The 25,092-nt window shown below is 39.2% G+C and overlaps 2 protein-coding genes, 1 non-coding gene and 3 pseudogenes across 4 annotated transcripts; 2 read left to right on the forward strand and 4 right to left on the reverse strand.

Moving 5' to 3' along the window:
* On the reverse strand, positions 1–1,940 carry LOC104715525 (serine/threonine-protein kinase STY13-like; annotated as a pseudogene).
* Positions 1,941–3,553: 1,613 nt separating this feature from the next.
* On the reverse strand, positions 3,554–5,324 carry LOC147938518 (serine/threonine-protein kinase STY17-like; annotated as a pseudogene). Its single transcript, XR_015567295.1, has 6 exons — positions 5,105–5,324; positions 4,858–4,993; positions 4,576–4,768; positions 4,376–4,497; positions 4,144–4,299; positions 3,554–4,071 (listed from the first exon to the last, which is right to left on the reverse strand). The product of XR_015567295.1 is annotated as a serine/threonine-protein kinase STY17-like (transcript).
* A 1,893-nt stretch (positions 5,325–7,217) lies between these two features.
* LOC147938519 (uncharacterized) lies at positions 7,218–8,683 on the forward strand. Its single transcript, XM_087465662.1, has 2 exons — positions 7,218–8,358; positions 8,649–8,683. The coding sequence occupies exons 1-2, from the start codon at positions 7,218–7,220 to the stop codon at positions 8,681–8,683; spliced, it is 1,176 nt and encodes a 391-aa protein (XP_087321788.1).
* A 4,052-nt stretch (positions 8,684–12,735) lies between these two features.
* Positions 12,736–14,229, reverse strand: LOC109126456 (UDP-glycosyltransferase 72E1 pseudogene; annotated as a pseudogene).
* A 3,063-nt stretch (positions 14,230–17,292) lies between these two features.
* On the reverse strand, positions 17,293–17,399 carry LOC147938520 (small nucleolar RNA R71). The gene has a single exon (XR_015567682.1). It is a non-coding gene; the product is annotated as a small nucleolar RNA R71 (small nucleolar RNA).
* A 730-nt stretch (positions 17,400–18,129) lies between these two features.
* LOC147938521 (uncharacterized) lies at positions 18,130–18,993 on the forward strand. Its single transcript, XM_087465663.1, has one exon. The coding sequence runs from the start codon at positions 18,130–18,132 to the stop codon at positions 18,991–18,993; it is 864 nt and encodes a 287-aa protein (XP_087321789.1).
* Positions 18,994–25,092: the final 6,099 nt, after the last annotated feature.

Genomic DNA, 25,092 nt, shown 5'->3' on the forward strand with positions numbered 1-25,092 from the left:
TCACCCCTTCGATGAAAAGAGCGTCTTGAAGAAAGGAACTATCCTACTCATCACTTTCTTTCTTCTTCTTCTTCTTTTCCTTAAGTTTCTGCATCCTGCGATAGCCCTTTTGAATCAAACAATTGGTATCCAAATCTCCCATTTCATCGTCATAAGATTCCTCATCTGATATTACTGTATCATTACTAGTCCCAGCTGAGCTCAGGTCGTTTAGCAATTTTTCCAATAAGATAGTGATCTCTCTAAACTCAAGACGTGCCTCTGAGTCCTCTGCCCAGCAAGATTCCAAGATGGGAACAATTTCATCTGGAATATTCTTAAGGCTTGTCTCTTGCCCTAGATGAAATTAAGAAGATCCAATCATTTGCAACTCCTCTCCAATTATAAGATAAAAGTGAAAATTAAATAAATTATTTATTTCTAACATTTAATAAATTACTTGTTTCACAAAATAGAGAGCAGAAGCCCTATTTATCCCATGAATGGTGTTTGATTAGTGAGCAACGCCCAGAAAATTAGTGCAAAGCTGTAGACATCGACTTTGTGGTCATAGTGCTTCTTCTCTCCAATTTTGAGTGGCTCACGGCTACATACCTGTGGATATTAAACATAAAATTATGAATTGATATGTTTCAGAAAGAAGATTTTAGGTCTCGAAATAATCAGTTCATTACCTCAGGAGCCATCCATCTGTAAGTACCAGCCTCACAAGTCATGCCACCTATAGTATATTCTCTTGCAAGTCCAAAATCAGCAACTTTACCATTTCCATATCACTTGTTACCAACACATTCCCTAAACAAACATAGAGACCAATTTGTTAAATTCGTTTTGTTATTCTACAAGACATGATCATGTGGTAAAATGGAACATATATTTACTTGGATTTAGATCACGGTGAATAATGCCATTTGAGTGCAAAAACTCCATGGCTCGAGAAATATCCAAAGCAAAGCTTAGTGCCTTCTTTAGATTAGGAGGACTCGAACGAGAGTTCAGTATGAACTTATGAAGACTGCCGCCTTCAACGAGTTCGGTAACTATCATCAATTGTGGCTCTATGCAAGCTCCAACAAACTATACATTTATTAAAAACCATGATTGATTCCTCATTACTATAAGTTTATATATACCATTAATATTGAAGCACTAATATAAATGTACTTTTCATTTTTTACCTTCACAATGTTGTTATGTTCCATCGAGGATAGTAACAGAAACTCCTTTTGAAACTGTTGTTTGTCCTCTATGCTTACAGCAGATGTTTCACACGGCTGCACTACCTTCACCGCCACAGGACATTTGTATCTGCATCTGCTGAATCTAAAAATCATTAGAGAAGAGATATGAAAAAATAGTGATTAGAAAGAAAGAAAAAATCCATTCTTAGGGCTTTGTTAATTAAGATGATTCCACCCACTAATGATTTCTATGCAACATCACATTAATTAATTCACTCAAAATTGTGGAACATATATATAATTGGTCCTTAGGTTGCCTCATGTCATTTTTAGACTATTGTTTTCCATAATTTTGTAACAAAATAAAAAAAAAAAAAATCTTAACAAGACTAGAGAGAGAGAGTGAGAGAGAGAGAGATGAGAGAGAGAGAGTAGAGAGAGAGAGGAGAGAGAGAGAGAGAGAGGAGAGAGAGAGAGAGAGAGAGAGAGAGAGAGAGAGAGAGAGAGAGGTGAAACTCACATTCCTTTGTAGACGATGGCTTTGGCTCCTTCTCCAATCATATGTCCCATCAAGACATCCTTAGCATCTAAAAGCAAATCTTTGCTGATAGTGAAATTGAATTGCTCGTCGGACTCACAACGGTCATCTGAGCGGCCAAACGATGACATGAGAAAAGGATAGTTCGGGTAAAGCATCATCGAAGAGGCTGTGGACATTGTTGGGGTTCGCTGGAACATTTGAGCTTTCATTTTTATGACTTGAAGTGGATGAGTGATTGAGGAAGATGAGAGTGAAAGAGAAGTGCTTGAGTTACATAGATTTATAGTAGAGTTCGGGGGATGGATACTCATGTAATTTCATTAGTCTCTACTAAACGCCAAAAGTGTGATTAGAGGAAATAAGAAAAATATAATATTTATTTGTTATGTAATAATTGATAATTCAAACTTGGAAGGGGGAAAGAAGGAAAAATGAAAACTATTATTTAAAAGATTCTTTTCTCTTTTGTAATTCAAATTTCTCCATTTGTTTATCACCACATGTCATGATTTTCATATAATCTTATCTTTTAAGTATTTTTTGCATATATGTCTACATTTGTTTCCCTTTTTATTTAGCTGTAACTATATATATGTTGACCCTATATGCAAACTAAACTTATTTAAAATTGAAAAAAAATATTTTACTCAATTTCTGTAGATAAATAATTTCTGTAGATAAATAATTTTGATGATTTTAGAGAAGTTGAAATGATTTATTGTAAAATTCTTTCAAATCTTATCAAAAAGCAAGAGATTTGGATTTCTGTATTTTTAACTAAAGAAAATCTTCTTAAATCCTTCAGAATCCCTAAAAATTATTAAAATTTAAATCCACAAACTATTTTGAATAACAGTAGAAAATGTAGATTTTTTAAATCATTAGTTCAATAACAATATATTTTAGGAGACTTTTTGAAATTCATGATTGAATAACATAGAATTTGTAAATTTTACACAAATCACCTAAAATGTCAAGTTAAAAACACCTCCCTTAAGAGTTAAGAGTTCATGAAAAAAAAACTATGGAGTTCAGTTTCTATCCAACTTGTAACATGTAAAACGGTAAGAAAAAGACTTGATTCTCACAGCCAATATAAATTCTTTAACTTTTTGGGCTGCGACTTCATTTTCTAAAACTACAGAATGATTGGCTCACAATTAGGCCTTTTAATTAAAAAAAACTTTCTACCGACTGTAAAACACTAATTGTAGATCCAATCACACCATCAAACGATCTAATTAATATTGGTTTCAAGGTTTAATAAATATACCGATTACTAGATGCAATTTTAGTCCTGTTTCATCGTTATAATCTTCATTGTCTAATTAAGGAGAAGTTACTGAGAAAGTTTATTAAGATAATAGTAATCCCCTTAAAGTCAGAACACACATTTGAGTCATATACTTAGGATAGTGACATTTTCGCAATATTCCTAAAGCTTGGTCCTATGTAAAAAAAAAAACCCATCATTTAAAAATCATTTTCATGTTAAAAGTGATAAATGTTGAGTTGTAATTTTATCTATCTTACAAGAAAAAGAATACATAACGAGGCGCTTTGAATGATACTTTCTTCCTTTGAGTGAGGAAAGATGTTTTGAAATAAAATCTTAGCAAATGATTGTTAAAAAGGTACTCCATTGTATAACAAAGGATTGTGTACTTCTTCCTTTATAGACAATTGAGTACCTTTAACAATCTTTTGTTATTTACTATATGGTTATTAATTCTAATGAAAAATGTTAAATTACCACTATCAACTTGTGATAGATATGGTGACCACAAGAATATATTTTCTGTAAAGAAAACAAATTGAAATGTCCATGAAAAGAAGAATGAGAATTGCATTGCTTTTTCTTAAAAGAAAAATCTTATTACAACAAGAAAAAAACAAGGAGGACAAAAAAAAAACAATGAAAGACATCATCATGGCTTGTAACAAGCCATGATCTAACAAGCCCTGATCATGAATTGTATCCCCTTTCTATTATTTTTATGGAAACACAAAAACATGATCATGGCTTGTAACAAGCCCTGAAAATCTTAACGAAAGGACGCAACATCTTCACCAGTACTTTCTTCTTCTCCTTAGGTTTGTTCACCTTGCAACAATGCTCTTGAGTCAGAGGAGGGGTCTCCGAATCTCATCGATATCACCGTCATAAGCTTCCTCATCCGATAGTGGTAGTGTGTCAATACTACCATCTGAGGTCAAATTTGTTAAAAGGCTTGTTAACAATTGCCTAATTTCCTTGAACTCAGGACGCGCACCCGAATCTTGTGCCCAGCATAATTCAAGGATGGGGATCACTTCCTCTGGTGTATTCGCAAGACTTGGTCTCTCACCCTGTAAGGAAGCAAATCCAACTTTTAAAATTCTTCACCCTTTTTAGATTTATAAGTTAATTTGCGACCTTACATGTCGTACAAGTTGGGGAACACAAATGTTAGGCACGCCACAGAATGGTTCTTGAAGATTAAGCAGCTCCCAAAAAACTATAGCAAAGCTGTAAACATCCGCTTTATGATCATAGTGCTTTGGCTCCTCAACTCTAAGTGCCTCACGACTACTTACCTACAGTTACAAAAACAGAAAAATCAATAATTTTATATGTTTCGAAATAGAAGATTTAGCTCAAAAGAATCATTACCTCAGGAGCCATCCATTTACAAGTGCCAGCCTCACAGGTCCTGCCATCTCTATTCTCTTCTCTAGCAATTCCAAAATCAGCCAATTTCACATGCTTGTGATCACCGGTTACCAACAAATTCGCTACACCAACAACACACCAAAATTTCAAATTTGTTTCTCTATTCACAAGATTTTATGTATAGACTGGAGCATATTTACTTGGTTTTAAATCACAGTGAATGATGCCTTTTGAGTGCAAAAACTCCATGGCTCGAGAAATATCCAAAGCAAAGGTCAGTGCCTTCTTTAGATCAGGTTTCGACTTAGAACCCCACATGAACCTCTGAAGAGTGCCGCCTTCCATGAGTTCGGTAACTATCGCCAGTTGCGGCTCTATGCAAGCCCCAACAAACTATACCATCATCAAAAACCATGTTTATTTTCTCACTATTATATTGATAAAACACCAATATAACTAATTATTTTTTCTCATTTTTTTACCTTCACAATGTTGGCATGTCTCATCTTGGATAGTAACAGAACTTCATTTTGAAACTTCTTTTTGTCCATTATGCTTACAGCAGATTTTACACTTGGTTGCATTATCTTCACAGCAACGGGAACTCGGTTTCTGAACCTATAAAATCATTATAAAGAACATACGAAATAAGTGATGACTTTTAATTAAACGGATTAGTGTTAAATTCATCTCATCATTATAAAAATATAAGAGAGAGAGGGAACATACAATCCTTTGTAGACGATGGAGTGGCCTCCTTCTCCAATCATCTCTCCCACTGAGACATCGCTTGGGTTGAGAAGCAATTCCCTGCTGATACTGAAATTGAATTTCTTGTTGGACTTCTTGTAAGAAGGGTAGTTTGAGAAAGCCATTAGTCCAGCTCTAAGGCTGGAAGTGATTGAGAGGACTAAGGATGATTAGTGAAAGATGAAGTGTTGATGATGATGAGTGATAGAGGAAATGCTTGGGCTTATTTATAATACTACAACATATGGGGGTGATTCTGTAATTTACGTTTTATTCGACGTGTATGTTGGCTAAAAATGTTAATTGACAATTAATAGTATAAAAACGAGAAAATCAATACTAATTAGTATTACAGTAAATGGTTACCAATGAGCATGAATGGTCTCGTTACCAAGCTTATCTTAAATTTTTTTTTTTTATCCTTTCACCACCACATCTCTTGATTTTCTTATAATCTTATCTTTAAGTAGCTTTTTTTCTTAATATGTTTAACAATATATGTGGACTCTATGTGCAACTCTTTTGGAAAAACTTTTTATGCATGAGCTGTATACAGCAATGTATTGTATATAGCAGGAGAAAGATGGTAACAAATCTGGAATTACTATACATTTTATTAATTTTATATCTATAAAATTTTATACATTGTTTTTTAAATAAATCTTATTTTCATTGCCAATAATTTTCATGATGACTTAGAAAGGCGACTGACTGATAATATAATCTTCTATCAATTTTTATGATTAAAGATTAGATAAAATAATCAGGTAACCAAGGTCCATTGTATCCTAGTTTTGTTTATAGTTTACATACTAATGTACTCACAGCCAATGACGTTCGCAACCGAGTAAGACATATGGGGTTCTTCGATATTATAGACATATGACGAAAAGATTTTCAAACTTACCGTCCATCTTTCCTACGATATTTCTGTTCCAGTCTATGTGACTATATATGTATCACATATAAGTTGACAACGCCATGCCAATGTATAAACATCCACCATCTCAAAAGAGCTACATTAAATAAATGTTTCCATAAAATGAGATTTTGTTGCCGATCGAGCTTATATGATTAGGTCAGAATATCCACCATATCAAAAGAGCTACATTAAATAAGTGTTCCCATTTGTAGAACTCGAAAAAAAAATAAAATTGAAATCAAAACCTAGCAAATACATGTTAGGGTTTAGGCATTGCCATAAGACCGGACACAACACACACTCACCACTTGGGGAGGAAGCTTCTTATCTTCTTGTTTTAACACTTCAATTTCGACCGTTGTAATGGAAACAAGACTCAATATGGGCTTATTAGTTAGATATCGTTGAGATTTAAATGCCCATCAATATTGTATTATTTTCACTCTCGTAAGCATGTTTAACAGTTTAAGTTTCCTAAGTGTGAGGGCTTGAGCATTTGCTGAAGTGCCGGTTCAATAAAAAAAAAGAGAGACGGTGGTGTTTTTAACAACTTTTGGACTTGCGGCCCATAAATACTCTGCGCCGGCTCTGACTATGTCAATTGGATTAACTAGTTCGAACAAACATTAGGCTGAATCTCATTGGGGACCATACTTTGTTTGCGATTTTCACACACACAGTATGTCGATTACATATGTAGGTGTGTAAGACGAGAAGATTAAATATGTATTCAAATAATTCACATGCATATATTCGGGTGGAGTGGACAGTGCATTATAAACAAAGTCGGTACTTTGGCAGAGTTAGGTTATATTTATAGGATATGTTTCGGGGTTGGGTTGAATATATTAGTAACACACACTGACGACAGAGATAAGAACTGTAACACACATCATCAATGGTTATATATATTTGATACATAAATATTACGATAACTACACTTTAGATTTGGATAATGCTATGCTTATGTTAATCCTTATCTCTCTACTTCTCTTAGTCCTTATCACATTACGATTCTAGCTCTATCTTCTACGAACATCTACTTGTATAAATACTTGACTACTTCTACATGAATAAGATAACCTTTCTACAAACTATTTCATGGTATCAGAGCCTACCCAATTCTACTAAATTTTTTTCTACAAAACACTTTCTCTATTTTCTTCAACAATGTCTACTACTGATGGTACCATCACCCCCACCGATGGTGCTCCTCCAGCTCCTACTACTACTACTGCCACAACCGTTCTTACGGAGTCTTCCCCATACTATCTCCATCCCTCTGACAATCCTGGTGCACTAATCACCTCGGTGATGCTTCGTGGAGACAATTATTCTGAATGGGCAACAGAACTTTCCAACTCGTTGCAGGCTAAACAAAAACTTGGTTTCATTCATGGAACCGTTGTTAAACCTGCAACAGACCCGGAACTTTCTCGCTGGTTAGCCACAAATTCAATGATTGTCGGGTGGATCCGTACATCCATATATCCAAAGATTCGTTCGACTATTACTTTTGTTCCTGATGCACACAAACTTTGGGACAATATCCTACGCCGCTTCTCTGTTAAAAGTGGTGTTCGTATTCATCAACTTCGTGATGAGATCAGCAACTGCCGCCAAGATGGACAATCTGTTCTTGAGTTTTATGGCCGTCTTTCCAAACTTTGGGAGGATTTGGACAACTTGAAGACTTCTCGTTCCTGTTCATGTGACGCTTCTGCAGATATTGAAAAAGAACGAGCAGACATCCGTGTTCATCAATTTCTTCTCGGTCTTGATGACTCACGTTTCCGCAACATACGTTCTAAACTAATCGATGAAGATCCTTTGCCTGATATGGCCAATGTCTATTCCCGCGTCATCCGTGAGGAACAACTCATCCACTCTGCCCGATCCAAGGAACTCAAAGTAGAGGTTGTTGGTTTTTCTGTGAAGACTGATTCCACCGAAGATCCTCCTCCTCTTGCTTTGGCTGCTGTGGCTCGTTCCCGTGATCCCAACCGTTTTTGCACTCACTGTTCTCGCAAAGGACACGATAATACAGAGTGTTTTCTTCTTCACGGTTATCCTGATTGGTGGTATGATCAACAACGTTCTACATCTCATCCTGGCACTGTCTCTACTCAACGTGGTCGTGGGGGTCGTTTTTCTAGTTCAGGGAGTCGTGGGAGAGGTCGAAGCAATCTTGCTCGTGCTAACTTCTCCAACACGTCAGCTCCCACCACGTCATGGAGCACCGATCAGATAACACAACTCCTACAACTGCTTCAAACACCTCGTACTACGATATCCTCCGAAAAATTGTCCGGTAAAGCACAATTCACTGATATCATTATTGACACAGGTGCTTCACACCACATGACCGGCAACCTTGCCTTACTGACCGAAGTCATTGACATTCTTCCATCTGCTGTTGTGTTTCCTGATGGGAAACTCTCACGAGCAGTAAAACGCGGAAAGCTTATTCTAAGCCGCGATTACTACTTACTCGATGTCTTATACGTTCCAGGCTTCAATTGCACTTTGATCTCTGTTTCTCGCCTACTTAAGCAAACTGGTTGCATTGCAATATTTACTGATACTCTGTGTGTCTTGCAGGACCGTTTTACGAGGACCCTGATTGGGGCAGGTGAAGAACGTGAGGGGGTTTATTACTTTACGGGAGTCACGGCTGCACGGGTTCATCGTACTGATTCTGGAACGGCTTCTAAATCGGAACTTTGGCATCGACGACTTGGACATCCCTCTTTTCGTATTTTATCTACATTACCGGTTTTAGACAAGTTGTCTTTTGATTCTATTCAATCTACATCTTGTGAGATTTGTTTTCGCGCTAAACAAACGCGTGGTGTTTTTCCTGAGAGTTCTATAAAGCTACTGAACCGTTTTCTCTTATTCACTGTGATGTTTGGGGGCCATATCGACATCATTCCTCCTGTGGTGCACAATATTTTCTTACTGTTGTTGATGATTACTCTCGAGCAGTTTGGATTTATTTGATGTTAGAAAAGTCTGAAGTCGCAAATCTTATTCAACAATTTTTTGCGCTTTGTGAAAAACAGTTTGGCAAACCAGTCAAGAAAATTAGAACTGATAACGGAAGTGAATTCATGGTTCTCAAATCTTACTTCAAGAAAACCGGTGTTGAGCATCAAACCTCCTGCGTCGACACTCCGCAACAGAATGGCCGTGTCGAACGCAAACATTGACACCTTTTAAATGTGGCACGCGCATGTCTCTTCCAAGCTCGCCTACCTGTTTCTTTTTGGGGTGAAAGTGTCTTAACTGCTGCTCACCTCATTAACTATACACCAACCAATGTCTTAGATGGCAAGTCACCTTATGAAGTCCTTTTCAACAAGAAACCTGATTATGACCACTTACGTGTCTTCGGTTGCCTTTGTTTTGCTCACTGTCGCTCACATGATAAGGACAAATTTGGAGATCGAAGCCGTCGCTGCATTTTTGTTGGTTACCCCTTTGGCAAGAAAGCTTGGCTGCTGTATGATCTTGACCGTACTGAGTTCTTTTCCAGCCGTGACGTTGTGTTTTCTGAAGATACGTTTCCTGGTGTTGGCAAGGATGACTACGTTACTCCTCCAATGAATCATTATGACGCTGCATTTGATGATTGGCTTGTTCCTGATCCGCTTCCTTCATTGGCGATTCCGACAACACTTCCCCCAACGTCGGCTTCGCCTGTTCCTCCTTCAACAGCGGAACCCACTCTGGAGTCTCTATCAGTACCACCGCCACCTGCTCCGAAACAGTCGAAACAGGACACAACTAGCTCTGTTTGTGAACAGAGTCCAGTTACTCCGTTACCAGAGTCACCATCTCCACCGTCGACTCCTCTGGCTATTTCCGATCAGCAACCATTGGAACCTGCAACTCATACTGCTTCTCCAGGACTTCCTGAATTACTTGGCAAAGGTCACCGCCAAAAGTTTCCTTCTGTCTTGCTCAAAGAATACATCACCAACTCTACGCAACATAAACCCTCACACGTTCTATCTCCGCCTGGTCAAGGTTCTCTTACAACGTCCTCAGGTAAAACACCGTATCCTATTGCTAATTATGTAACTGATGCTGCTTTTTCAGTTTCACATCGTGCTTATATGGCGTCTATTCTTCATTCCGATGAGCCAAAGTACTACAAGGATGCTGTTAAACACAAAATCTGGTGTGATGCTATGTCTAAAGAAATTTCTGCTCTTGATGACCAGCATACGTGGGATGTTACTACGCTCCCACCGGGTAAGAAAGCTATTGGTAACAAATGGATATTCAAGAATAAGTATCGATCAGATGGTTCTCTTGAACGTCACAAGGCTCGTCTTGTTGTTCTTGGTAACAATCAAACCGAGGGTGAAGACTTCACCGAAACCTTTGCTCCGGTTATCAAGCTTAAGACAGTTCGCTTTCTTCTTCGACTTGCTGCCGCACATAACTGGGAAGTTCACCAAATGGACGTTCATAACGCCTTTCTACATGGGGATCTTGAGGAAGAAGTATACATGAAACTCCCTGAAGGCTTTGCATGTTCCGATCCCACTAAAGTTTGTCGCCTACGCAAATCACTCTACGGTCTCCGTCAAGCTCCTCGATGCTGGTTCTCTAAGTTGTCTACGGCTCTCATTAAGTTTGATTTCTCGCAGAAGTATGCAGACTACTCATTGTTCTCTAAAATTCGTGGCAATATCTGTCTTCATATCCTGGTTTATGTTGATGATTTTGTGCTTGCGTGCAATGATAAAGACACTCTGCAGGAATTCAAAGATTATCTCCATCAGTGCTTTCACATGAAGGATCTTGGACGCCTCAAATACTTTCTTGGTATTGAGGTCGCCCGCAGCTCTGCTGGTTTCTTCTTGTCACAGCGCAAGTATGCTCTAGATATCATTGCCGAGACTGGTCTACTTGGTGCTCAACCTGTCTCCACTCTGATGGAAATCAATCACAAGCTTCTTACTGTCAAAGGCTTACCTGCTGATGCTCCACGGTACCGTCGTCTTGTTGGTCGCCTCATTTATCTCACACATACTCGTCCTGAACTCAGCTACGCCATCCATGTTCTCTCGCAATGTATGCAACGTCCTCTTCAACCTCATTGGGAGGCTGCTATTCGTGTTGTCTGCTATCTCAAGGGTTGTCCGGGTCAGGGCATTCTCATTGGTTCTGACTCTGATCTGACCATCTCTGCCTTCTGTGACTCGGATTGGAATGGTTGTCTCCTCTCTCGTCGCTCTCTCAGTGCCTATATTGTCTTCATTGGGGATTCTCCGATTTCGTGGAAGGCTAAGAAGCAGGACGTCAATTCTCGCTCTTCGTCGGAAGCTGAATACCGGGCTATGGCTTATACACTCTGTGAGCTCAAATGGTTCAATGAACTGGCTATCACTCTAGCTGTTCCTCGTTCCACTCCTATGCGTTTGTTCTGTGATAGCAAATCTGCAATCTACATTGCCACAAATCCTGTCTTTCACGAACGTACAAAGCATGTGGAATCCGACTGTCACCAAGTTCGTGACGCCGTCCACGCCAAGCTCATTACTCTCCACCATGTCTCTACACACAACCAACTTGCTGATATCCTCACTAAAGCATTACCTGGTCCAGCATTTGAAGGTCTTCTTTCCAAGTTGGGTATTCGGCATCTCACACTTCCAACTTGAGGGAGGGTATTACGATAACTACACTTTAGATTTGGATAATGCTATGCTTATGTTAATCCTTATCTCTCTACTTCTCTTAGTCCTTATCACATTACGATTCTAGCTCTATCTTCTACGAACATCTACTTGTATAAATACTTGACTACTTCTACATGAATAAGATAACCTTTCTACAAACTATTTCAACCTATCGACGTTTTGAAATGCTCACACTTCGTGATACAAAAATAAAAATAATCGGTCCCATAATTACGAAAACAACGGAGGTAGAGACCTTGTCGCGTCCGAGCTACTGTGTTAATTTCAGTTCCAAGATTCAAGATTGAAGATTAAAAAAAATCAAAAGATTCCTTGATAAAGAACAGGGAATATAGATATATTAATCTACTTGGATAATGTGATCTTTAACTCAGTTCCAATTACATAACCTTCCTTACAAAATCAAAGATTCCTTAATAACATACAGTATATAGTGAGATTCATAAGTTATATAGATGAAAAATAAGTATTAAACAAAATTGAGCTACTCGTTTTTGGTTTTTTTTTTTTTTTTTTTGTTATTTTTAGATCAATAATGTGACAGTGACGTTCAGAGTATCACCATATCTTTCGTAATATAATACAATTACTGAATTACCTAAGGAGATTATTAGTAATGATTGCTAATTCAAAACTGTTAATATATATACATACCCCCATAACTAATGCAATTACCGTCATCCAAAAGTTTTTAAATCAAAGTTTTAAGTCAAGTATTAATCATATTAAACAACCATTTATTAAATAAACGAGGACTTGGAGATTAATATATAAAGACCTAATAAAACAAATTAAACACCATTATTTAATCTTTCAATGTTACATTAGTAGTAGCAAACGGTGTTGACAAAATGAACACGTTAAAACATGTGGCAAGACTCGGAAACTGAATACAAGACTCCAAAAACAGTAAACACGACTAGCAGTTTAAATGTAAAATATACTTTTTAACGGTAAGCGCTCCTAGCCTCCTAGGAACCACGTTCCATGCAGCTTACACGCTCCAAACGATGCTTGCCCTCCTCGGTGATTCTCGCTAATGATTCATGCGCCACTCCACCGTCGCAACTCAGCGACTCCATCGCCGTGTCTTCACCTTTTTTCTCATCTCGCAACCTTCCTCCTCCACGATGATCTTTCTCACCAACGCTGTTAGAGTTGTTAGAATCCCACATCAAAAGAAAATAAAATCTTTCGCCAATATATATAGTGTGAGGCAACTCTCCTCCATTAAGCTAGTTTTTGTGTGTTGTGTTAGGTCCATTACTAAATGGTATCAGAGCCAAGTTCAAACTTTTTAAAAATGGGCTACCACTCGTAGATGTCTTGTTCTACAAACTTCACGTTTCAGATGTCCACTTCTGAGCGTGAGGGGTGTGTGTGTTAGAGTCCCACGTCGGAAGAAAACAAAATCTTTGGGCAATATATATAGTGTGAGACAACCCTTCTCCCTTGAGCTAGCTTTTGAGTGTTGAGTTATGTCCATTACTAAAATGGTATCAGAATCTAGATTCAAACTTCTCAAAAATGGGCTACCACCCGTGGTTGCACAAACTTCACTTTTTAGATGTCTAATCCTGAGTATGAGGGGATGTGTTAGAGTCCCACATCGGAAGAAAACAAAATCCTTGGAAAATATATATAGTGTTAGGCAATCTTCTCCCTTGAGCTAGTTTTTGGGTGTTGAGTTAGGCCCATTACTAAAAAATGCTTCATAGATGGCGGTGCCAAGCTCCTTGTTGAGCAACATAAAAAAGCGGCCAAGCGATCATTGGAACGCCGCTAACGGCTCTCTCAAGAATTAAATTCCAGCCGCAATGAGTTAGAAACCCACCAACTGCTTGGTGGACTAGGATCTCGGCTTGTGTGACCACGAGGCTTCTCTCATGGGTCCGGCTAACAAAACCTTCCTGTAAATAACCAGGGGTACCATCTCGTATTTCATTACTATTAACCAAGAAGTATGCGGTACAGGCTGAACCGTCCACTGGCGGTCAAACCACCCAAACGAACCGTTGCTGACTCATCTCAAGCCGCCAAGCCAATTCGGTTAGCTGTTTAGTGGAGAGAGAGAGACTGAGAGAGCCGCCGCTTCCAAATGAGATGTAATGTAAAGTACCGACTCATCTGGTTGTTTGTTTAACCAATCTAAAACAGGGTGATTAGTTTTAGATTGATCAACCGGTCTGGACAAAGGACCACGTGAATAAACCGGTACACGAACAATCGGACCCAAGAGGTCCGGGTCTTGAAGTTTTGGTCATGATGGGTCAACCAAACGGGAGATATCCAGAGTTGGGAGGCTTATGACATAAACAAACGCATCACAGCCTGGTGGCTGGTGAGTTTAGGAATTGAAATTTAACGGAGGCTGCGTCGTCTTCAGGGACAAAAATGGTGACGTGGAAGCCATGAGATCCAGCTAAGCGTTTTTCGAGCTCAATCGCCCGGATGATATGGCCCATTCCTGGGCTAGCGAACATGGCGGCATGTGGCTTCGTAGTCTTCATAGTCTCCAACTCTCGATTGATGAACGTTAGCTTCTTTTGTTGTTGTTGTGTACTCTCAGATAGTTGCAACTTGCAAGTGAGTTCAATATATAGAACCAAAACTCTATAAAATGTTTGTTTGTTTATTAAAGGACTTATCTACCAAACCCTATATTATTTTGTTGTTTTTTTTTCACATCATCTATAACTTAATTGTTTTATACCAACTAGAAAACTAAATATCAAAATGTCGGTGTAACTGTATCTCAGTCAATAGAAAATGTTTGATGCATCGACTAGAATATAATAGGTAAGATTTATATACACTACACAAGCTAGATTCTATAGGCTATACTATGAATTATATACCATGTATTTGTGTATTAATATTATCATTTTTTTTTTGAAACTAAACCTAAAGTTCTATCTACATTGGAGATCTGGTTATTTCATTAATATAATTTGTTTTGTAAAAAAATATAATTTTTGTTTTGATTTAATAAACATAAATTTATTTGTTAGAGCAGTAACTTATTATTGTTATTTAAAATAATATAATAATATATTTATTATTATTTGATTTTAGTTTTATTCGTTATGTTATATATATTTAATATTTTTATAAAAATATAAAATATTTTAATTACTTTTTTAATTAATATGTTACATTATATATATTTAAATTATTAAATTAAATATACATATATATATATATATATCTAAATTTAAAATATTTCTTAAATGTGTGAAATATATTAAAAATATTATATAGCAATCAGTGACTATTAATTTATCTAGTGTAACATATTTAAATTATATATATTTAGTTACTATAATATATTAAATATAAATATAATATCTAATCACTCACTCCACTACTAAAAAAACACCTTGATTGCGACGACGTAGTGCGATGGAAAATATCACTTGAAAATCTGCGACATATTTGTGATTGATTTTCGAGGATGGTTTTCGTCGTCGCAAAATCATTGCAAATTGCAACGGAACGATTCTTCACAAATTTGGGATAATTTTGCGAGGAACTTGCGTGGTTATTGCGATGAATTTAGGGTTTAGAGTTTATGGTTTAAGGTTTAGGGTTACAATGAAAGTACCCACCTTGTCGGTAGATGATGTATATGTATTTTATAGGGTTTTAACTATAGTTTTTACACTTGTTTTGAGTATTTTGTTAGGTCCAAGTGTGCTTTTAGAGTCTTTTTAGTCTTTTGTGAGTCTTTACAGGTTCTAGGCAACTTTGGAAGGAATCTGAGTGTTTTGGGGATGAAAACAAGCATCTGAAGTCAATTTGGTGAAAGACTGATCTGACTAGTAAGCAGATGGAGTTAAAGCAGAAAAACGTTCCGGATCGACTGATCGTCGCTTGAGATCGACAAGTCCGGTCCCCGAAGCAACTTTTCCTTTTATGTTTTAAACCAAATTTTAGGGTTTTACTTTACTATTTAAGCACGAGGCTCGACCTCTAGAAAGACAAGTTTTAGTCTACGCAGCTTTTGAGTACTTGTAAGCTTAGGGAGAAGAGCTCTTATCTTTTCTAACCCTTTGGAGAAGAATTCTGAACCCTTTTATTTCTCTTTGCAATTCAAACATGTTTTCTTCATCTTTGATTTGCTGTTCTTTGATTTCTATCTCTGAGTAGTTTTATTGTTGGGTTTCAGGTTTCAAAATAGGTTTTATGATTCTCTGAATTTAGGTTGTTAGATTTGGGATTGATCTATTGTGTTCTTCATCTATTGTTGTTCTTAATTCTTAAACTAGATTAGCTACCTAGTTTATGATTGTAGGTTTAATTCATCTAGGCATCAAAAGTGTTGTTGAATTGCTTGAAAAGAACATAGGTGAGCAAGGTGATCCTTAGCCAACGAAAGTTGAAGTTAAGGCACCTTATGAACAAAATCAAACTTGAACTTATTGCTTGCTAGGATTGCTAGATTCAAACGACGGTTTAGAGTTTAATCATTTCTTTGCATAGATAACTAATGCTGCGACAGTAGGTTAGTTTTACATTCTAGATTTGAGTTCAAGAACGGTATCTAATACTTTCCCAATCTATAATCTAATTTCGTGGTTGTATTCCCTAACTGATTCCCTATGCCCAATATCTTCCCTTGACTTCAAAACTCTTATTTATTTTCTGTTTTTAATCGGTTACTTGAAATACAATCTTTCTCATTGCCTTAGCTATATTTGATCTATAAAATTTCATAGTGCATCGCTTGGTCTCTGTGGATTCAACCCTAAAGTGCTACGACGACACCACTAGATTGTGGTTGAGTGTACTTTGGGTTTTAATTGACCTTTGATCAATTTGGTGCCGTTTCGAGGGACCAAAAACATTGCCTTTGAAATTTTAGATTCACGTTTAACCTAAGGTTTATTTTATTTTAATTTACTGATTTGTTTTTGCGTTCTTCCTCTTTCATTTCAGGTGCATGCAAACAAGAAGCAACAAGCCTAATGATCTGCATAACCTGCGAAACAAGGAGTTAGCACAGCTTGAACGCAAAAACCGCAAAGCAAGAGCCCAGATCAACGCTATGGCCGTCAGAGAAGAGACAGGGGCTCAACAACCCAAACCTCAGTTGGGTATCGTCCAACAAACGCAAAGGCAGAACCAGCAAGAGCAAGCTGCACCGAATCCACCAGCAAGGCAAGCCACCTTGAGAGATGAAGATGCTCAAAACAGGCTGTTTGCGAACCGATCTGCGATTCAACCACCAGCTCCTGCGAGGCAAGACTATTAGATTAAGCATAGTCTAATCAATCTGGTTCAGAATCGTGTGTTCCACGGGTTGCCATCGGAGAGTCCTCTAGATCACATCGAGGCTTTTGAAAGGCTGACTAGTACGACGAGGTCTAATGGTGTTCCCTACAACTACCTCATGCTGACGTTGTTCCAGTTCTCTTTGGTGGATAAGGCGCTAAGATGGCTGAATCTTTTGGATCCTGGATCGCTCACCACTTGGGCACAATGAAACAGCTTTCCTGAACCATTTCTACACTAAATCGCGCTCAGCCAAACTGCGAAGCAAAATCACTACATTCTCTCAAGGAGGTCTGGAGACGTTTTGCAAAGCATAGGAGAGGTTCAAGGAGTATCTGAGAGACTATCTTCACCATGGCTACACCCAAGAGAACCTGATGAACATCTTCTATGGGGGCATCGAACAGAAGTACCAGATGGCATTAGACACAGCCAGCAAAGGAGATTTCTCCACCAACACCGCAAACGAGGCCAATGCACTGATAGAAAATATTGCGGCAAGCAACAGCAATCAAGGCACAGACTATGATCGTACGGTGCGGGTCAATGCTGTCGAGACTGATGCTATTAAGGATCTCACAGCCAAGGTTAATCTCCTACTGAAAAGGGATCACTAAAACGATAACTTGTGTGAGGAACAAGCCGGGGGATATGCAGATTTCGGAGCTGAGACATACCTTGAGGGTATGGAGGAGATGAACTACATAGGAGGACAAGGAAATTTTCATAATCGAGGCTTTAACCAGAATTTTAAGATTCATCCTAACCTATCCTATAGAAGCAACAATGTCGAGAATCCTCAGGATCAGATCTATCCACCGCGACCTCATCAGAGCAACTTCGCACAGGGCTTCCAGAACAAGGGGACATGATTTGGAGGATCAAATTTTTAGCAGAAACCTCAAGTCAACAACTTCTCACAAGGTTATCAAGCAACTCCACCGCAGGCCGCAGCTCCGCAAGAGAGCAAATTAGAACAGATGTTGCATGCTTTGATGGAGAATCAAAAGAAAAACGCTACTGAGGTGAATGTCAAGATCGACAGCATGTATTCTGAGCTGAATGGGAGAATATAATCACTGAACTCTCACATGAGAGTGTTGGAGAACCAAGTGGCACAGTCTGCAGCGAGAGTCAAGGCACCTCCAGGAACACTTCCAGGGAAAAACGAGGCTAATCCAAAAGAATTTGTGAATGTCATCACCCTTCGAAGCAGCAGGGATCTTACAGAACCACAACAAAGAGCAGGGACTGACCGATATAATAACAAGACTGGTCAATCCAAGACAGAGAATCAGGAAAGCAACTCTGAAGAGGTCCCCAACCACGCTTATGATGGCATCGAAATCTCTGGTTCAGCTATTACTGGGGAAGAGCAACCCTGCAGACGCCAACAACCTTATGTACCCAAACTACCTTTCCCTACACGTCGCAAGTCCAAGATACAGGAGCGAGAATATGAAAAGCTGAAATCAGTGGTGGGAGAGCTTCAGGTCAGACTCCCTTTCATCAAAACAGTAAGGATTGTTCCATCTCTCAAGAAGTACATGAAGGAGATACTCACCGATAAGCTCAGTTTGGAGGAAGGAGTAATGTATCTCACGCAAGAATACAGTTCAATGCCCCAAAATCGAATACCAGAAAAATGTGGAGATCCAGGCCAATTTACTCTACCTTGCACAATAGGAGATCTCAAGTTCAACAATTGCCTCTGCAATTTGGGGGCTAGTGCAAGCCTTATGCCGCTGAACGTGGCCACACGACTTGGACTGTATACCTTCAAGCCTACTCAAGTGACTCTAGTCCTAGCTGATCGCTCCACTCGTCGTCCAGAAGGGTTGTTGGAAAACTTACCAGTGCAAATTGGAAACTGCTACATACCCACTGATTTCATCGTTTTGAAACTCGACGAAGAATCTCAGGATCCGATCCTGCTAGGAAGGCCGCGGGTGTAATGATAAACGTCTGTGAAGGAAAAATTGATCTGCACATGGAGAATTTGGTGCTGAGATTCAATCTGGAGAAGGTTTGATGTGAGCACGGGACCGGACATGCGGCCAGGATTGTTCGTACCGGACCAGGACGCCCAGGACGCTGCCGAGACACTTGCATTACCCGCAGGACAACATCAGGCCAATGCACCAACGATCACACCGGGAGCTACTACGCGATCAAAGAGCTCGTCTAAAGCCGCAAGACAGAAGATCAACTGGTTCGTGCAAGCCTTTGTTCGAGAGGATCAAGAGAACAACCCGGCCAATGCAATTCAAGGGGAGACCGTTCGCACGGCCTTCATCCTTACCCAAGGATGAAGGCGACCAAGTCATTAGGATCATGACCCGTACTCTTTTTTCTTACTCCGGGTTTGTCCCACAAGGTTTACTGGAGAAGGTTTTAATGAGGCGACAAGTCCTAACGCAAACCTCCACGTTTTGAAGCCGATGACGAGGTTCCCGCGTCAAAGCCTAAGGACGTGTTATCATTTGTTTAAGCGTTGCATTTTTAAACTTTGTCTAGAACTTTCTTTTGTAACGTTAGAGTAGTGTGATGTGTGTGGTCCTGTTTAAACCACTTAGAGGGTGACGTGTTCTCCATCAAAGGAAACACATCAAGGGAAAACGTGTGCGGACCATAGCGAGTCCACATGTCCCTAGTTCCCTGTAAACCCTCACACTATTTAAACCCTCTCTTACTTTATAAAACACTGACTTGAATGAAATTATTTTCCCAAAGAGTGAAGCTTTATTTCTTGTCTAACTTCTCTCTTTAGACATAGTCCAGGACTAACTATCGAGAAACCCTAGTAGATTCACGAACTGGGTTCGTAATCTTCTAGACCGACCATATCATGAGTAGAGCCAACACTCGTGTGTCGTCACTCGATCAATCCTCGCTTCCATTTCTCCTAGAAAACCCATCACTTGGTTCGCTAGCCGCTTCCCGTTCTCGACGGCCGTTCTGTACCGCTACCGCATCAGACCGTCCGTACGCCCAAAGTCGTGACCATCGTTCTATCTCGCGTTCCACTCGTTCGTTCTTCACCAAAACTCGTTTCCATCGTTCGTTTGGCCTCTACAACCATTCATCATCGTTTGGTCCGAGGAAAGTTGCCCCCACACTGATCGACCCGAAGACGTGACTTTCTATCCGTACCGAGAGTCAACCGGTGCTCACATCAGCTGGTAACAGAGCTAAAAGGTTCTACCCAAATGTTGTATCTTTATGAAACCCAGAACTCTCTTTTATTTGTTCAAAGCTTATATCTTGAGTGTTTCTAGTAGTCATCGTTTGTCTCCTCTTGTTTCGTTAGGGCGTTTAGTAGTTTGTTTTATGCGTAGTATTCTTGTTAGATCGTTTAAGTTATCTCTTGTTCATCGTGTTCTTATTGCTGTTCATTTTTGTTCTTGCTTAGTGATAACTCTCTAATTTACATGTTTTTAGCATCCTTTTTTTGTCTATATTTTGCATTGTTCATATCCTTAACTTAGCATTTTTAGGTCATTAATTGTAAGAATTCACTTTTAGGCCATTTAGGGTGTTGCATTTTTGCATTTGCATATTTTGGATGAAAACAGGTGCTTAAGAGCCTAAAATGGGGAAAAATAAGGACAATCCCGAGCATGTACCCGAAGGAGTCATCGATCTGGTAGAACAAGTCCGAACCCCAACACGATCGAGGAGGATCCAAGAGCAGGAAGAACAACCCGAAGATCTACCCAAGGAGTAACCCGACCTCATCCTCGTGTACCCCATCGAGTAGACCCTCGGGCAGGACTGGGAAGCTAGGTCAAAGGAGTTTCCATATATAAACCCTTCCTCTCCTTCTTCGCAAACGAGCATGCCGCAGACCCTCAGACCAGAGAGCGAGAGCTTCTGAGAGAGAACTGAGCGACTCAAAACTCTTTTCACTTTTTGTTAGGATTTGTTTCATATATTTTTATCATTTCTTTAGATTTCTATCTTGTATTCTTACTTCTCTACTCTACCGTTTATTATAGTGCAATTTTCGTTCATATATGCTGTTATGTTTCTTGCTATGATTTCCGAGTAGTGTAGTAAAGTTTCTAGGGATGGGATAGATGATTTTGTGTTCTTGATCGGTTAGGATGTCTTAGTTTGATTGTATGTGTTTAATAGATTTCCTTCTAGATTGGTGTTCTTAATGCTGTCAACAAACCGAGAGGGTGAGATTAGATCTAAGGTGTTTACCACCGAGAGGTGTAGATGAGATGCTTGAATCAACCAATGCTAGAGGTTTACTCACTTAGCCTAAGAGATTAGATGAGTAAGGGGTTTACTGACAATAATGAATCGGATCTTAATGCCTGTTTGGTCATGTTTCTCCAACGAGAGTTGGGTAGGGGAGTGATCAAGGTTGATTGTTTCTATCACGAGAGTGTTTTAACAAGATTTTAGAGATTCATTGTCTAGGAAATATTTGCCTGAGGCATGTAAGACATATGTACTGGTCAGGAATGCTTAGGATTTGATTACCCCATCCTTAGAAGCTTTCATATCTTAATTGCTTGCATTTTCATTCATCACTCGATCCATTACCCGAACAGGTACACGATCACCTGCTTTGAGTAACCCCTCAAGTTGTTCATACTTCATTTGCTTACTCGATCACCCCACCCGATCTTGTACTCAAATACTTGCATCGAGTGCTTAGGTCATGTGGCACTTTGTTTATATTCTTTTCTTTTATTATTTTAGGATTGTTAGATAAAACCCCATTATTGCTTGGCTTGACTTGCATTGTTCTGATTGCATCCTTCCTGCTAGCATAAACAACAATTTGGATTGATAACCCTTTGTACTACAACTACATAGGGAATTGATACCCTGGTGAAAAACCGCTTATCACTTAGAAACCGATAGATCGATAAAGTAGAGTGTTTGCTTTTGCGTTTGTGTTGTGGTCCCAAAAGTTTGTCTTGTTGTGTGTGTGTTTACTTTTAGGCGCGTGTAAATTGCTTTTTGATTAGTCATAGGTTGTCATCGTGCTTTGCTGTCTTCAATCATTGACTGGCCAAAGAAATATCTTAGTCATTGTCCATTGAACGTAATATACTCACGAATATTCATTTTTGTTTCAACGAGGTTTAGAATCGATCAGACAGCGCAACGGGTACGGACCGAGCTACGTCACCATTGACCGTCCGTACAAGCACCATGGCCAAACAACATCTACGGGAGATCCCTTTACCTCCACCGGAGATTGGCGCCACCTTGACGGCCCTTCACAACGGCATAGAACGTCTTGCCAAACGAATGACGATTCTTGAACTCGCTAATCCTCCAAGGGAAGACCCACTGCCTATGCAACGTCAACGACAAGATCCAGAACGAAGCGACCAATTCGACAAAGATTATGAACCGCGTCCGAGGCAACGGCACCAACGTGATGACTGGTATGAGGATGCACCACGGCCGAACGAACCAGGACAAGTGATGACGGCCCCAACCTTTGCCAGCAAATCCGACCCCGAGGCCTACCTCGGCTGGGAGTTCCGGATGGACCACCTTTACTCCTGCTACAATTATCCGGAGATTCGTAAGATCTCTTACGCCGTGACCCAGTTTACCAACTACACACTTACATGGTAGGATCGCTTAGTAGCCAAACAACGCCGCAACCATGACCGACCGATTGTTACATGGGAAGTCATGAAAGCCGTGATGAGACGACGATATGTTCCACCGTTCTATCATCGAGAGCTCCAAAATAAATTTAGGAGACTCACTCAAGGTTCGCGGTCTATTGAAGAGTACTACGAGAAGTTCGAGCACTTAAGCAACCACCTCCAAGTAGAAGACACTGAGGAGTCCCTCATGGCGCAGTTCCTCGACGGTTTACAAGACCGGATCGCACGAAAGGTCGAGCGACAACCTTACCAAGGGTTCGAAGAATTATTGCACCTAGCGGTGCAAATTGAATCCCAAATCAAGAAGAAGGTCGCCGCTACAAGTCGAACCAAAGCTCAAGGAGTGCCAAATTGGTTACCTAACGCCTCACCCTCCAACCGGCCACAAGAGAAGCCGAAAGCAGCCAATGTTGACTCGAGGTTCAAATCCAAAGAGCCGGCCAGTGACAATCGTCAAGATCCACGAAAGACGACTAACGGTGTTCGAAGTCGGGATATTATTTGTTACAAGTGCTAGGGCTGCGGCCATTATGCCCGAACGCCCGAAACATGATCATTACCAAGTCCGGAGAGCTCGAGTCCGAAGGGGAGATGGCCAAAGAGAACGATCAGGTTGAAGCGGACCTGGAGGAGGCCGTAGCCGAACCGGAGGTCGGAGAACTCTTGATGATCCGACGTATTCTTAGCGCCAGCCTGGAGATGGACGACTCGAACCAGCGTGACAAAAGTTTTCACACGCGATGCACGGTAAGCGGGAATGTATGTGGCTTGATCATTGATGGAGGCTCCTGCACGAATGTTGCAAGCTCTTACATGGTCAAGAAACTTTCTTTGCCCACCACATGCCACCCTAGACCCTATAAACTCAAGTGGTTAGATGACAAGACCGTGATCAAAGTAAAGGACCAAGTCCTTGTCCCATTCAGTGTCGGGCCGTATAATGATCAAGTCCTAGTTGATGTAGTACCGATGCAAGCTAGCCACCTTTTATTAGGAAGGCCATGGCATTTTGATAAGGGAACCTCGCATTGTGGTCGTACGAACCAGTATACGATTGTACACGATAACAATAACAAATGTATCAGTTTAAAACCTTTGACGCCAGCACAAGTTCGTGAAATGCAATCTAAACTGTCTAAGGATTTGGACCCTCAAATGAATTTTCTAATTCAGTCTAGTGATGTTAGAAAGTCCCTTAAGAACTCCAACCAAGTTTGATAAGCTCAAATTAATCCCTAGAGCTACTCTCTCAAACAAGAGATCACTGCAGTACTTAGGGGTCGAATCCACAGAGACTCAAGATCAAACACAATAGATTATAGAGTTTTGTAAATTACGCTAAACAAGTTAAATTGAATTAAAGCAATGCAAATATTTAAATGAAAGTGTTGTAAATCCAGAAAATCAAAAGAGTTAAGCCTAGGGAATTTTTCAGGAAATTATGAAATATTAAATGAGAAAATTTATTAAGGTTCAAGCAATAAAGATCAGATCTAGAACTCTAAACTTTTGGTAAATTAAATCAGTTCTCACTGCAAATAATATCTAAATTTAAAACCAGAAAATCCAAATCTCTTTGTAAAATTCCAAGTTAAAAATCAGCTTTAAAAACAGGTTTAGATAAGTTCATAGAATTATTAATTCAAATCTCTTTGTAAGAAATAATTCTGTTCATCAATGGTTTAATCAGGAAAATAATTATATTCTCATATCAATTTATTTCCCTAAGATAACAATTCTAGGTGATCAATCAAGAATTATTGTGAAGAACAACCAAGGATGAAGATCATAAAAGATTAAGAACCCTAAAAATCACAGATCTAATAAATCATAAAGACCCTATGAAAAACCCTAAACCTAATAAGCAAATTACTCAGACATGTTAAATAAAGCACAAATCATAATTCTGAATAACATGCAATATATATTAAAAATAAAAGAGGGAGTTCAAGAAATCTTCTCTCTACAAAGAATTCAGATCTATCTCTCCCAAAAGCTTTCAATATCCTTTCTCTCAAAAACTGCTAGAAGATAACTTAAGAGTTTGTAAAAACCTAAAAATACTATATATACATCCTAAAACACGTCCAGGGGCTTATGTTGCAATTAGAGAAGACTTTGGGCAAATTTGTAAAACTTCCAATTCTTGTTCTCTCGTCGGCCAAACACGAGTGTCGATCGATGCTCATGTGGTGTCGATCGACACCATCACTCTGATCCGACTCCAAGTTGATTTCTCTCGATTAAATGCTCCCAAATGATCCAAATTGCTCCATATTGCTCCATCCGTGCCAAAATCCTAGATAACCTATAAAGACTCAAAAACAACCTAGAAACAAATCAAAAGACTCAAAAAACACAATTATATCATGGTTAAAAACCGTAAAAACCATGATATATCAAACT

Source organism: Camelina sativa, chromosome 9 (genome assembly GCF_030686135.1).
Source record: "Camelina sativa cultivar CO46 ecotype springtype chromosome 9, ASM3068613v1".
Lineage (NCBI taxonomy): Eukaryota > Viridiplantae > Streptophyta > Magnoliopsida > Brassicales > Brassicaceae > Camelina > Camelina sativa.

What these genes read in the sequence shown, in the direction of transcription:
- LOC147938521 (XM_087465663.1), top strand. Translation starts at nt 18,130, where the DNA reads ATGAGAGTGTTGGAGAACCAAGTGGCACAGTCTGCAGCGAGAGTCAAG.
- LOC147938519 (XM_087465662.1), top strand. Translation starts at nt 7,218, where the DNA reads ATGTCTACTACTGATGGTACCATCACCCCCACCGATGGTGCTCCTCCA. An exon ending in ATCCTCCGAAAAATTGTCCG is followed by an intron (nt 8,359 to 8,648) that starts GTAAAGCACAAT and finishes TGTGTCTTGCAG; the next exon opens with GACCGTTTTACGAGGACCCT.